This window comes from Anarrhichthys ocellatus, unplaced genomic scaffold, assembly GCF_004355925.1.
Source record: "Anarrhichthys ocellatus isolate YVR2014 unplaced genomic scaffold, GSC_Weel_1.0 scaffold9, whole genome shotgun sequence".
NCBI lineage: Eukaryota > Metazoa > Chordata > Actinopteri > Perciformes > Anarhichadidae > Anarrhichthys > Anarrhichthys ocellatus.
The window spans coordinates 2,329,947-2,343,201 of NW_022280039.1; the positions used below are offsets into that span (position 1 = coordinate 2,329,947).

The 13,255-nt window shown below is 40.3% G+C and overlaps 3 protein-coding genes across 6 annotated transcripts in view; 1 reads left to right on the top strand and 2 right to left on the bottom strand.

Moving 5' to 3' along the window:
- Positions 1-2,745, bottom strand: part of smn1 (survival of motor neuron 1, telomeric) — a 5,651-nt gene extending 2,906 nt beyond the window's left edge. Inside the window, exons 1-5 of one of the 2 annotated variants that reach the window (XM_031849154.1) lie at positions 2,581-2,745; positions 2,013-2,084; positions 1,805-1,924; positions 1,347-1,538; positions 409-579 (exon numbers count right to left, since the gene is read on the bottom strand). In XM_031849154.1, the coding sequence (XP_031705014.1) occupies positions 409-579; positions 1,347-1,538; positions 1,805-1,924; positions 2,013-2,084; positions 2,581-2,628 (603 nt within the window). In that variant the 5' untranslated portion in view covers positions 2,629-2,745. The other variant, XM_031849153.1, reaches the window with a different exon arrangement.
- hspb11 (heat shock protein, alpha-crystallin-related, b11) lies at positions 2,464-4,407 on the top strand. Its single transcript, XM_031849155.1, has 5 exons — positions 2,464-2,916; positions 3,051-3,157; positions 3,972-4,040; positions 4,136-4,179; positions 4,274-4,407. Exons 1-5 carry the CDS (start codon positions 2,825-2,827, stop codon positions 4,373-4,375), a joined length of 414 nt encoding a protein of 137 aa, XP_031705015.1. The 5' UTR covers positions 2,464-2,824; the 3' UTR covers positions 4,376-4,407.
- Positions 4,408-6,051: 1,644 nt separating this feature from the next.
- The window catches only part of lzts1 (leucine zipper, putative tumor suppressor 1), a 17,265-nt gene continuing 10,061 nt past the window's right edge, over positions 6,052-13,255 (bottom strand). For 2 of the 3 annotated variants that reach the window (XM_031849149.1, XM_031849150.1), the window contains exons 4-9: positions 12,396-12,555; positions 11,900-12,291; positions 11,601-11,774; positions 10,705-10,836; positions 9,622-9,816; positions 6,052-9,310 (exon numbers count right to left, since the gene is read on the bottom strand). In XM_031849149.1, the coding sequence (XP_031705009.1) occupies positions 8,762-9,310; positions 9,622-9,816; positions 10,705-10,836; positions 11,601-11,774; positions 11,900-12,291; positions 12,396-12,555 (1,602 nt within the window). In that variant the 3' untranslated portion in view covers positions 6,052-8,761. The remainder of the gene's footprint in view (positions 9,311-9,621; positions 9,817-10,704; positions 10,837-11,600; positions 11,775-11,899; positions 12,292-12,395; positions 12,556-13,255) is intronic. The other variant, XM_031849151.1, reaches the window with a different exon arrangement.

A 13,255-nucleotide genomic window follows, 5' to 3' on the forward strand; every position in this document is an offset into this window, starting at 1 on the left:
TAGATAGATAGATAGATAGATAGATAGATAGATAGATAGATAGATAGTGCAACCAGTAAGAAAGGCTTACGATAATATATTTTTCTTTTTAAAACATATTTTACTATTCCTCTTTTTATGACTTTATACAGAATTACACAGAGGCTAGACCTATTAACATAAATGCCAGATAAATTCATTGCAATCCAATACAATCTCCCAGCTATGAATGCCAACTCTGAGAGGTTGTTTATATTCTAGTTTTATAGTTCACATTGTAAACAGTTTGTTTATATTTCCTTTTATTATTCATTTTGCTGAGCTACCATTTGAACCTTTTAAACTCAAGAAATATGTAAAGTAGTCTATTACCAGTTCATTTTGTTTGCTGACTTATAAGGAAAGGAGATAAGGGATCTTTCTTCTTACCTGTTTGAAAGCATGCATGGGAGGTGGGCCTTGAGGAAACCCAGGAGCCCACACAGGAGGAGGTTCTCTGTGGGCCTTGGACTTCTGGGGTTTACTGTGTGGCTGTTGTTTGTGATGGATTGGTGTGGTTGACCTGTCACTTTCCTCTGTGGATGATTCTGCCTCCTTTACCTGAATTGCAGAGACATGTTACTTTAACCTTAATTTGTCATTTTACTTTTATACCTTGGAGACTACACATTTCTGAAATTGCTGAATAAATATTCATGTTTTTCTTCCAGAGGGTACAGGCAAAAACTGAACAAAATAATATGAGGTTATCTAAATTAATTTACAATCCATATTAATGCAAGTGATTTACTAATTACAACTTGGATTGATGACACAGTGACATAGCAATTTGTTATGATCATTAAATTCCAGGATTTGGATAAAAATCCAGTAATATAATAATAACTGACCTCATCTGTCAGTTATTATCTACTATTGTGTTCAGTCTATAGTGGCCAAATAAAAACAAACGTAAAAAACGACAGCATGTCAAAGGTAACATGTTTGTTACTTAGTTTTCCTTTTACTCACATGCTGTTAATTTTTGTTCTCTCATTTGCGGTGTGTATATTTGCAGAGTGGATAACATAACCTTGGGTGGACTGTATTAGACAGATGCTGCCTGTCTCCATTGAGTAAAAGGAGAATACCAGGTTTGTGTTAGCTAATTTCCAGATGATCATTTTATGAAAAATGACTAGCTCCTATTCACAGTAAGCAAAATATAAAGTTGGGGAGCCATCTACAAATTGAGGATGCGATGTACATCACCATTAACGTGTTAAATAAAGAGGTAATCATATAAAAATAAGTAAAATCTAATAAAATACACAACATATATTACATTTCACGAATATAAATGAAATAATGTACTTGCACTGCTTTACCTTGGTATTTGTTTCTTCATCATCTTCAGAGATCTCCGACAGTAAGTCTTCAAGGTTCTGCTCCTCCTCGTTGCCGTACTCTGTATAAACAACTACACAAGTGCCCCTCTTCTTGTCTATGAAGGAGATAGTGGCTGCATAGAGCTGGCCATCCTCCGACCAGTATGCACTGCACGAGTCCCCAACCTGCCACTGTGACACAACACAACAAAGTGTAACCATGACTATAACCGTACTATTTTGGTTGTCTTCCTGTCTGAAGGTAACCAAATCTAGAATCACAAATAGGGTACAACCCGGAAGTTAGATCAATGCAATGTTTTGCCTTATGTGTTCAAATGTCTATGATGTTGATTTCAATGTTGGCATTGAGACACCTAGAAACTGTCAATAAAATTGCTGAACAATAAGCCTCACTCCTGTATATTCATCTGTATTCGTAAATTCCCGTTACGCACCTCTTTGTCTGGAGGTGCATTCGCTCTTTTCCTGCTCTGGTTCTTTTTGTTGTTCTTGCGTTTCTTTCCGGGTAGGTTTTTCTTGGAGGCCTCCGGCTCATCTTCACCCTTAAGGGCAGTCTGGCACACAAACCAAGAGCAGAGCATGAGTGGGAAAGGCAAACATAAACGTTTTGCATGCACATACACTGCAAGGCACATATTTTACCTTGAATGATGCAACAGCCTTGTCATAAGCCTTTATCAATGCTGTGTCATCCCATATATCCGAATCGTCACTCTGGAAAAGAGAACAGATTAAGTGCCTCTGCAAATGAAAGACACACGTTTTCACATGCATGACAGAAAAGATGCAAAGTTATTGTGTACTCTTGCTCTTAATTTTATCTATTTATCTATTTTACAGTGAGCGAAGTGCATTTTTTGCAGCTGAACTGACGCCTGACCCTAGACCTGTCATGTTTATCATTGCACTGTGGAGGGGATGCTACAGTAAGTGCAACATCTATGAGCAGCTAAAGCTAACTCCGAGATGCCTCTCCAACACATTGCATACTATCATGGCAATACCTCGACTACAGCAACACCTCAGGTGTACTGAGGATTTCTGGTTTCAATTTTAACTATTTATTTTGTCTTTGTTACCCGACTAAGCAGAAGTCAGCGCTGGTTTGTAGCTTAGCTTCCTAGCTCAACAAACCAACCAAACATATATAGCGTAACACAAAGGTTCGCGTGAGTTGTCATATTAACCTCACTAGCGCGTCACAACCAACCTGTCCACCTCCACGTGAGAACAACACGTCTTTGCATCCATTCGCCATGTGTAGATGTGTAAAAGTCACTGCTAATTGCTACACAAACTAATGAGCAACGTGCGTCGGAAATGGTGACGTAGCATAGAGAGCTTGACGTATATTTCCTGCGACTTAGTGGTTGGCTTGGCAACAAGAGTAACGTTAGCTAGGTTAGCTTAGTTAGTCGTTGACCAAAAAAGACGGTTGTGTCTTATTGTCGAAGATGATCGATTCCTCACTAAGTTCTTTGGGTGCAAAAGTTGTCGTCGCTGCATCCAGCGATGAGAATCACCCACCAGAAAACATCACTGACGGGTAAGTGTTAAATTAACGCTGTTTGTTTGTGAAATAACGCCAATGTTTTGTGAAAGTTGATGCCAGGTGTTCATTGTATTTCTACTGAATCTCAAACACATTGGATCAACGTTTGTTTGTCCCCTTTCACTCAGAAACACGAGCACGTTTTGGATGTCCACCGGGATGTTTCCTCAAGAGTTCATCATTCGCTTCGCTGAATCCACGCAGATCTCTGCTGTGACAGTGGACAGCTATAACGGTATGAGGCTGGGACAGTGTCACACATACTGTTACTGTCAAATTAATTGTTTGAGTATTATTGTCTGTACTGTAAACACAGGTGGAGTAATTTTGAGATTTGAGATTAACTCAAGAAGTTTTCTGGGACTCTGGGAAGTTTTTTTATTATTATTTTTGATCAGAAGTGTTTGTAATCACAAGTAAAGATGTGTTTTATAGTATGACCAGTTGAGAAACACTATGCATTCATTTCCTCAAACTCCTTGTTTATAGATGTGAATTAAACTTTTATTTACATTGTTAAAATCACAAAATATATTGGACAAGACATTTGAAGGAGGAACAACATGAATGGAATAAATGTACATTGAAAGAAGACATCTACAAGCTAGCGGAGTCTATATCCATGCTGCCGACACTGAGTGCTGTGCTTTGAGCTAGAAGCTAACGCCAGCATGCTAACATACTCAGTTATGCTCACAATAACAATGCTAACATGCTTCAGGTATGGTGTTGTTAGTTTAAAGCAAACATGTGCTAATTAGCAATAAACACAAGCAAGAAAAGGATCACCAAAGTCATGAGGATACAATAGTTCCAATAGTTGTTGAGACATTTCAGTCTGGACTAAAGTGGTGGACAATAGAGCCAAGCTAGCCCGATGATATAGCATATAAAATGTAATTAGCAATTTCAACACGCTCATTGCAAAAATAAATCTGTTTCTAGGCAGTAGTGACAGACCAACATTTTCACAGTTTGTCTTTTTCTTTGCTAAAACCTATTTTGTCAAAACCTTTTATGGATATCTGGTTGTGTTGTTTCTCTTGCAGTCAAGCATCTAAAGATAGAAAAGAACACCTCACCAAATGCCTCTCAATTTGAGTCTGTTACAGAGCAAGGTAAGATGAACATCCATCTACAGTGTCATTGGTCAACACATTCGGTTTTAATGCAAAATGTTTAACATTGGTATTAACAAAGTGATGTCTTGTAGAATTTAAACATACAGAGGGACATCTTCAGTCAAACACTATTTTGGTAAGTCGAGTTAAAAAAGCATTATCATGTAAAATATATAAATTCCTAGAGTTAACATATCAAACAACTACTTGTCTTTTTTTCTATTTTCCAGCTAAATGGAAGCAATGCAACGCACCTTCGTTTTATCATCACTTCGGGATATGATCACTTCGTCTCAGTGCACAGAGTCAGTGTACAAAATGTACAAACTTGATAGTTGTGAATTAAAGCCCGTGTGTATACGTATATATGGCTTTATGGCATTTTTTGACCAGTGTTCATATGAGTAGACCTCATTGTTATATGCTGTTTAGATAGCACACATACACACACACACACACACACACACACACACACACAGACATCTTGTCCCTCGTGGCAGACAGCTATCAAACAGTAACTTAGAATCTGATAAGCATATTCCACGAATATTCAATTAATGCATGTCTGAACAAAATGAATGTTATCATCTTAATCTTATCAGTGAGGTTGTAATTGCAGACAAAGCATATGGTTGAAAGCTATAGTGAATTTTGAAATCTCCCCTCAGCGTCTGAAATGAGCTTGAACTCATTTTCTGTGTTTGTGGTTATTTAATGCTATGGATTCACTCACGGGGCTTTTTATTGCACAATCAAATGTTCCTAGCTAATTTCACAAGCTGATAGTTGGCAAAACTTTACAATAGAATAGTTGGATTGTGATGAATGGTAGAATTACTTACAAAGGAAGTTTCTCTCTGTGTGAGAGATAGAGTTAATTAACAAATTTTGAGCAGTTGGGGCTTAAATTGGCATCCGGACAGCCCCCCCCATGAGCAGAATTTGACATCCCCATAGAAATGGGAATGCAGCTGGGGGGCTGGGCAACCAGATGGTTTCCCAGCCAACCCGAAAGTCTCTAAACACTGCGGGCCTATTCACACAAAGTACTCCAGCCGCCTCCTGTACTTATATCTCACACACACACACACACACACACACTCACACTCAAACTGACTCCTATCTACCTCTATTGCCATTTCAACTTGTCGGTAGCAAAGGGTTCAGCGGTGTGCGAGTACCCTTTGGGACTCCCTCCCCAATTACTTTGCTGACCGTGGAGGAGCTTGGGGATTTGCTGAGGCTGTTTGCTGTAGCTTGGTGTGCATGCAGGGCTCCAAATATACCAATAAAAATATGAAATACATGCCTGAATAACCAGCCCCTGATATTGTAGAGCAACTAATTGCTTAGGGGTATGGCTGGGATATAGCACATTTGAGTATGTGAGTGTGTAATGAGGGCAAGGTAGAAACTGATACAGTGTTATTGACTCATCTATTATTTGCAGGTATGGAATATTTATTATAATGTTAGAGGTGAGGGTCGGACCATCAACTGAAGTGCAAACTCCCTTTTCATAGGAGAACAATTATATATTTTTCCACAGTTTATATTGTGAATTTATTACATTTGTTTACTGTGAATATTTAAGCAGAGATGGCTATTTTGCATGTTGAACAGGTTTGCAAACGCGCCTCCCCATTACTAATGAATTCAGGCCCTTTTGTGCTTGACTGTCAGCCGATCAGGAGAATCACAGCAGGATATGAGTGCATTATTATCATGTCACTGCAGGGCAGGGCTAAATTATCACCCCATGTCTTCTGACGCCTGCCTAACTGCTTCCCAATCGCACAGAGGCATCTGCTGGACTAAAACTCTGTATGTTCAGCTGAGTCCATACAAAGAGATGTATATCATTACCTTTGCAAAACCCCAAAATGGTTGATTTTTGAAAAAGATAAATAAAATTGAAAGCTTGAATTAAGTAAAAGTTATAATGTGCCATTAAAACCCCCTTTTTCATCTATTCTGCTGGTAAAGCACACTAAAGCACATGACAACATTGCAGCAAGGATCTGTGTTTATTGTATACAATCATGTAACCTGTGATGTTTCTTGTACAGTCACTTTGAGTAAGGAATCCCATCATCCAGTCGCCTCTGTTGTTTTCTTTCATGTCAAACCAGCAACTTTGAATTTCTTGTTATCTTTTGGTCCTCCATTCATGTCAGCGACGGAACCATGCGTACTCACAATGGGCTTTAATTTGATTTCAGTTTTGATTTGGTCCAATCTGCTTTGTAATGACAGAAGATGAGCTGGAAAGAGCTGCTGGATGAGGACGGAAACACTATAAAGGCAGAAATTAGATGATTTGGCAGGGTAGGAAAACAATCTTCTCATTATTTAAGTCCAAAGGGAATGGAGAATGACAATGAGGGATTGACAAAGAGCGCAGTTGACGACTGCTTTGAATATATATCAATAGCATTCATATTTATTTATAAATCCAGCATTTGCTTGTGAAGTTGTGCAATAAAAGGGTAGTTTGACAAACCTAATTTTTCAGAATCTAATACCTCTAAATATTTATAGCCGCAGTAATGTCTATTGTGATGTGGTGTACTCAATCAAAAGTATTCACCCATGAACCTTTCAAGTGCAGGCAGTTTTAGCAATGATTAAAAGCCAACATAAAGCAGATTAATATGCCTGTTGATGTTTGAACACAGATGGATCGGACCGTCGTGTTTCTCTGGAAAAAAGAGCCTCAGTGAACAATATTGTTCCTGAGATCGATGTTAAATTCTTGTTTAGATAAACAGAGTTTTAGAATACAGCAAAGTAAAATAGCAAAAGTGTAAGTACGAGCACTGATGGCAGACATTTGCTGATTTTTAAATCACCTGTGTTTGCACCCTAGCATGTTTGTTGGTACTGATTTCCTATGATATCCCCCTCTGTTTCACTGAGGCTTTTTTACCCAAAGATGTACAAGAGTTTCATTTCATCAATTGAATTCCAAGAATGTTTCACCAGAGCCATAGCTGCACTATCAACCGTCCTTTTGCTGTTTCCCTATTTGACCACTTCGCTGTGCTAAGGACCAGAGTAAGGGCTGTAAAACACTTTTGAGTTTGAGTGCCCTCGGTTACAGCACCTCACCTCACGGTTCCATTTGGTCTGTCTGCCTCCAAATCTCTCCCGACCTGATGTGGTAATGTAATGTAATGGTGGGTAGCTGAGCAATCTCAAGCAGCCTCATTATAGAGATTGCCACACATTCTTGACCAGCGCAGTGTGTGCATATATTTCTGCCTGATAGTCTATGTGAGCCCCTGAGTATTGAGTGGGTGGAGTAGTTCAACTTTTGCTTCACAAACTACTTTGCCCTTGTGGGAAGTGGAATAGCTCCAAAATAGCAGCGCCAAATGTCCAAGTGGAACAGTGCCAGCTAACTCTCACAAAGTTAGATGAACAATGTAGGGGGAGAGATAGACAGTACCGGGAGATTACCCTTTTTTCCTTTGTTTTTCTCTTAAAATATTTGTATTATTGTATTCTGTGCAGCATCGTTTAATCTCTTTCTCTCTCTCCAAACCCACGCAGAACAGAAAGTGAATCCCAAAATTTGCATTTGCCCTTGGTCAGAGGTGTTCTCTGGTGTATATATTGTATTATGTGCATTTCTGTATCAGGAATGAACAGGTCCAAGGCATAAGGTTTGCTTTAACAAAGTGCTGGTTTCATGCACACTCAGACAATGCAGTAACACCGTCCACCTATTCATAGTGTCCGTCATCGACACAGCAAGCCTGAATTTATAATGAAATATTACGTCAATGATATATCTGTTCAGCGGAGTGATGGTTGTCGTATGAGTGGTATTAGGATCTATCATGGCACCTGAATTGACACATGTAATGGCACTGCTTTACAGAATCAATTTACTGTGTCGTTGAAATGTTCTCAGTAACAGAAAGTTTGAGTTCATCCAGAGAATGACGAAAACATACAGATGATATAATAAAATATATCTACTGCAGTACAGTGCATATTGAGTTCACTTTTCACTGTTGATTTGAATTGAATGAAAATACATTATTTTAACATGTATTTTGAAGTGCGAAACACTTTTATATTGGTGGAAATAACAAATATTCACAAGACTTGTGAATTGCTTTGAAATGACTCATGAAATGGTTTTGAACAGTTTTTCATGCACAAGCCCTCTAACAATGGACAGTGTGGGAGCAAACAGTAACATGGATATACAAGGCAAAGTCTATCAAGGTTCAGGACCCCAGACACACAGATGATAAATCACTGCCATTTGCCATGCTGGAAGGGACAGATGTTAAGCCACTATCATGCTTCTCATGTGTTACCACCAGTAATTAATCATGATTAATCAAATGAATCAGCTTTCACTGAGCAACTAATAAATGGTGTTTTAACTACAAACGTGTGCATGATTTGAACTAGTGATCCTGTTAGACAACATGGTAAAAAAACAATCTCATTTGAACATTAAATAACTTAGTGTTTACTTTTAAACAAGTACTAACAGTGTCCTCACAAAAGCTATCTTAAAGTTTTTTTTGTGACCTGGAAACAAAATACACAAGATTGTGCACATTCTATTAAATAACCCTTGTAAAACACTAATTAGCAGTGAAAAATCTCCTGCATTTATAATACCATAAATATCTGTGGTGAAAAAATAGTCAAGTGCCCGGTTCACTTTTACTGAACGTTTGTGAGTGCTTCCATTAAATCTCTGTTGCAATAACGTCGTCGTACGTTTGTAACCCTGAGCTGTAGTTGATATCCATGCCGAGCTCTGTCCGGCTCTCCAGTTCAGCGGTCAGTTCCTTCAGGATCCTCTCCAGGTCCTGGTTCTTCTTGTGCATCTGCAGGTAGTTGATCTGGAGCTGCTTCTGGTACTTGATGACCCTGTCTTTCTCCTTGTTCCATGTTAGTCTCTCCTGCTCAAAGCTGTTAGCCAGCCTCTCCTGTGTGTCCTTCTCCTCCCTGAGCTGCTGCTTCAGTCTCTCCACTTCTCTCTGGAGTGATTCTGTGGCAATGTGTCCGCTGCTGTCCTCCTCATGGCCCTGGGCGGGGTTGTCAGAGCCTTGGATTAGTCTTTCCAAGGCCTGGGTCTGGGCATGGGCCTCGAGTTGCAAACTTTGCCTCAGCCTCCGCTCTTTGGCCATGGCAAGATCCTGTTTCATTCCCTGAATGTCTTCCTCCAGTTTGCCCACTTTCTCTCTCAGCAAATCCGCCTCATTCTTCTTGCGCTGAAGTTCATTTTGGCACACCTTAATTAAAAATGGAAACTTTTCAGACACTGGCAGCAATTAAGCAGACTATTTTGCTTGCTGTAACAGGGTCTAATCAAATGAAGTGTAAAATAAGCTCACTTATTTAGACTGTGATTATATAAGTCTGCTAAAACATGGAAATGGAAAACACTCTGAAGGTCACAGTTGAGTGTAGCACTAGCACATAATAGCAGGTATCTCTGTGCTCAGTGCTTTGATCTTATTAGCACCCCACATCATTTTATTCCCACGTCCTTATTTGAATGCCATGCTGGAATGAATTGCCATTGAATCATGAACTGACTAACCTCAACCTCTATGGTGCGAGAGCGCAGTTTGTCATCATGGTCTTTATTCTGTCTCTCGAGTATCTCCATCTTTGCTGTGTTCTCCTTCAGTGATGCTCTGAAGCAAACTATCTCGTTTAGCTTGCGGCGGACGTCTGCCTGGCAGTCTCTCAGTTGCTGCTTCAACAATGAGATCTCCCCAGTCTTCTGGCACACCTACATTCATACAGGGACAATTATGAAGATGAACCAGTCAGAGTAATAATGTGTATGACATACATACACTGGCAGTTAAAGGAAAAAATCAACGGATACTGTTAATTATGTGCAAGGCTTCCTATACTGTATATTTTTACAATTATGGATTTTGTTCATCCCCCATAATGATACCACCCAGCACAGTGACACTGAGATGCAGAATATTTGGTCATTAATGGCATGAAGGACAGTAAGTATTAGTGACTTATATTCCGTTGTATAATATAATATGACGATAGAATTCATGAACGCTACTTTTTTTACGTAATTCCAAAAGCAAGCTAAATATTTAAATAACAAACAATCTGCAGGCTGCTCAACCAGCTGTAAACGCAACATTGACATATTATCAGCATACACATAAATGCATTGTTGGTAGAGGTGTTAACAAACAGTTTCCTCTTTGGATCCAGCAGACATGGATCAAACAGTTGTTTGTTGCAGCAAAATAGCTGCAAACGGGTCTGACGAGAGCGCTGATACTGAACCTAAACAGTAGAGTTGCGGGCCATAAAACCAAAACAATGAGCTGAAAGATACTAAAAAGCTCAATTGTGTTGAGGAGAACTGCAGAGTTGGTGATTATTCTCTGTAGGTTCACCCCTTCAAGAGGTCTCTTTCACATTACACAGTCATTTCAACCATTGGTTATATAAAAAAATCTATTATATGAATACTTTTATGATGGAATTCTATTTCTTATTATGCATAGTGGTGGATTTTTCATCCAGTGATAGAAGAGCATTATGTTCCCATACCTCCTCAGCAGCCTTCAAGGTTGTACCAGATTGTATTATATGCTACAAGCTTTCAAACCCAACTGATTCCGCTCGACTCATGACTCACCTCCCATTGAGTTTCCTCCAGTGTCGGAGCGAGCTGCGTGCTCTCTGTCGCATAAGTCCTGAGTCTGAGTTCAATAAGATCCTTCTCCTGGGTTAGCTTTGAGACATCATTCTGAAGCCTCTCCTTCTCCACCTGTACAAGAGTTAATTTATCATTTCACTCATTAAGGTGTCGAATCTTTATGCTTCTGCTACTGCTTTTTTTCTCAAATGAAATGGAGGTATAATACTGTATTTTAAAGCGAAAATTCACCACCTTTTATGTGTACAATCAGTTTTGATGGTAAATGTAGTCGATTGAAGCAATATATTCCTCAGTTCGGAGCGTCAAAATCCGTCATGTCAGAAAGTGACATAGTTGTATATGCAAGGAAGTATTACAGGCTATTTCAGCATGGATTTCTTGTCTTCAGCAGGGGGCGCACATGCTCTAGATAGCGCTCAAAATAAGAACTTCCTTGTTCTCTTCTCTAGTGTTGCAAACAAGCTACGTTTCCAAAAACGTGTTTTGGCTGACTCGGATATTCAGCCGTAATCATTCAAGCCAGAGTATAAGGCCGAAGAAATGCAGCGGAGAGAGGCCGAGGCTATAGCTGCGGCTGCATTCATGCAAAATGATATGGCAGGCGGGAACCCTCCGGGTATCAGAAGCTTGTTCTCAATGCACATGTAGGCTCTGCCGGCATGGCTCCTCAAGCAGGACAACTCAGCTTCTTCAGTCAATATAGCACGCAATTGAGGAATTTATTGCTTCAATTGACTACACTTGATGATTGGACCTCCACATAAAAAGGTACCAAATTTTCCCTTTAATTCATAGAAACGGGGGAAGTGTTGTTGGGATGAAGATGAACCAGAAATCAGGGATACAAGAAAAAAAAGAGGATGTGTGCCGACCTGGAGCTGGCTGACCTGCAGCTGGAGTGCTTGCTGGGTTTTTGCGGCCATTTGGGAGACTTGGCGTAGCTTTGTGGAGCAGCGCTGCTTCAGCCCCTCCATCTCCTCAGCACAGTACCTTTGTCTTTCCTCAAACAGCTGGCACGTGTCTGCTTCCTTGTCTTCGAAACCCACCTATTGTACGGTGAAGACATCACAGTAAAAAATATCACAGTTGTACAGTCTAACTACTGATAAAGAGGCACTGATCTTGATTATGAACGCATGCTGTTTTTTTTAGTAAAGTGACAGCTTGATACCTGTAGCTCCTGCAGTTCAGTCTCTCTCTCCAGCAGCCTTTGTTCCAAACGTTCAATCAGTGACTCATCTGTGGTAATGGGGGAGCGAATCCCACCTGCAGTTTCACAGAGAGCTCTTGGCTCATCTGCAGAAAGCGGGGAGCCAGCATCCCCATTAGCCTTTGATGCCAACACTCCGCAGTTTAAACCAGCCCTGTAGCTACAGTCAAGGTTAGTGCTATTACCGTTGACCCATGGAGGGAAATTGGGTTGTACTCCCTTGCTGAGGCTGTTTGCAGGAGCTGAGCTGCCTTCACTGTGACTGACAGGGCCCGTGGAAGCACTAAGACTGCCGCTGGTGCTGTGGGTGGGCAGGCTAGACATAGAGTTACGTCCAGAGTCGGAGAGAGTCCCTAAAAGGAAAAGAAAAGGCATTTTACTTTAGTGTAATCTGAAGTTCAACTTGTAATAATCTAATTTTAAGGCCTCCGTTTATCAATATGATATGGATAAAGACCTGAGAAGGTGTCTTGCTTGTGTCTGTTATCGGGGCTCCTTGCTTTCTCCAGAGGACAAAGGATGTCAAGGCCGTTGTGGCCTGTCTCTGTGGAGGATGTACTCCTGGGAATCACAGGCTTGAAGGCAGTGGAACGCACCAATGACTTCTCAGCAGAGGTCTAGAAGAGTGAAATGACACATCGTCAGGGGTGCTCTTCCCAATTTTTGATTTTATATTCAGTGGCTCCTCTTAGCTTATACTGGGAGTACAAAGAGCCAAAGATGAGTCACATTCTGAAACTTGAAAATCATAATGACTGGCTTTCACAGAGATAAATACTGTCACATAGTGGAAGTCTGTACAAATGAAAGGGATAGATTTTTCTTTTTTATCAAGTCTTTTCATATTAGAAATAGAACCACTGAAGTGTGCAGGATTGCTTCACTACAAGTTGGCAGTATTAAAAGCCAGTAGTTGCAAGTAAAATTCACTAGACTGTCATAAAAGAGAAAACTAATTTCGAAGATGAACTTATACTCCGCCTGCCCCATCTGTGCTGTCCAAGAATGTCACCAGCAGTACCCTACTTCCCCTCCTCTCTGTCCTCCTCTCCTCCCCTCTGCATCCCACATCTCTCCCCCATGTGCTGTCTGAGGGAAGATGAATAGCCCTTCTCTATGATATTAATAATATGAGCTACTGCTGAAGTGTAAGAGGTAAAGCTTGTGAGCTCAGCATTCCTTCTCACTGACTTCATGACTGGGATGCCTTTCCTAATTTTTTTTTCTCTCTTTCTATCCCTCAAACTCTCGTTGGCCCCCGATCTCTCTCTCTCTCTCTCTCTCTCTCTCTCTCTCTCTCTCTCTCTCTCTCTCTCT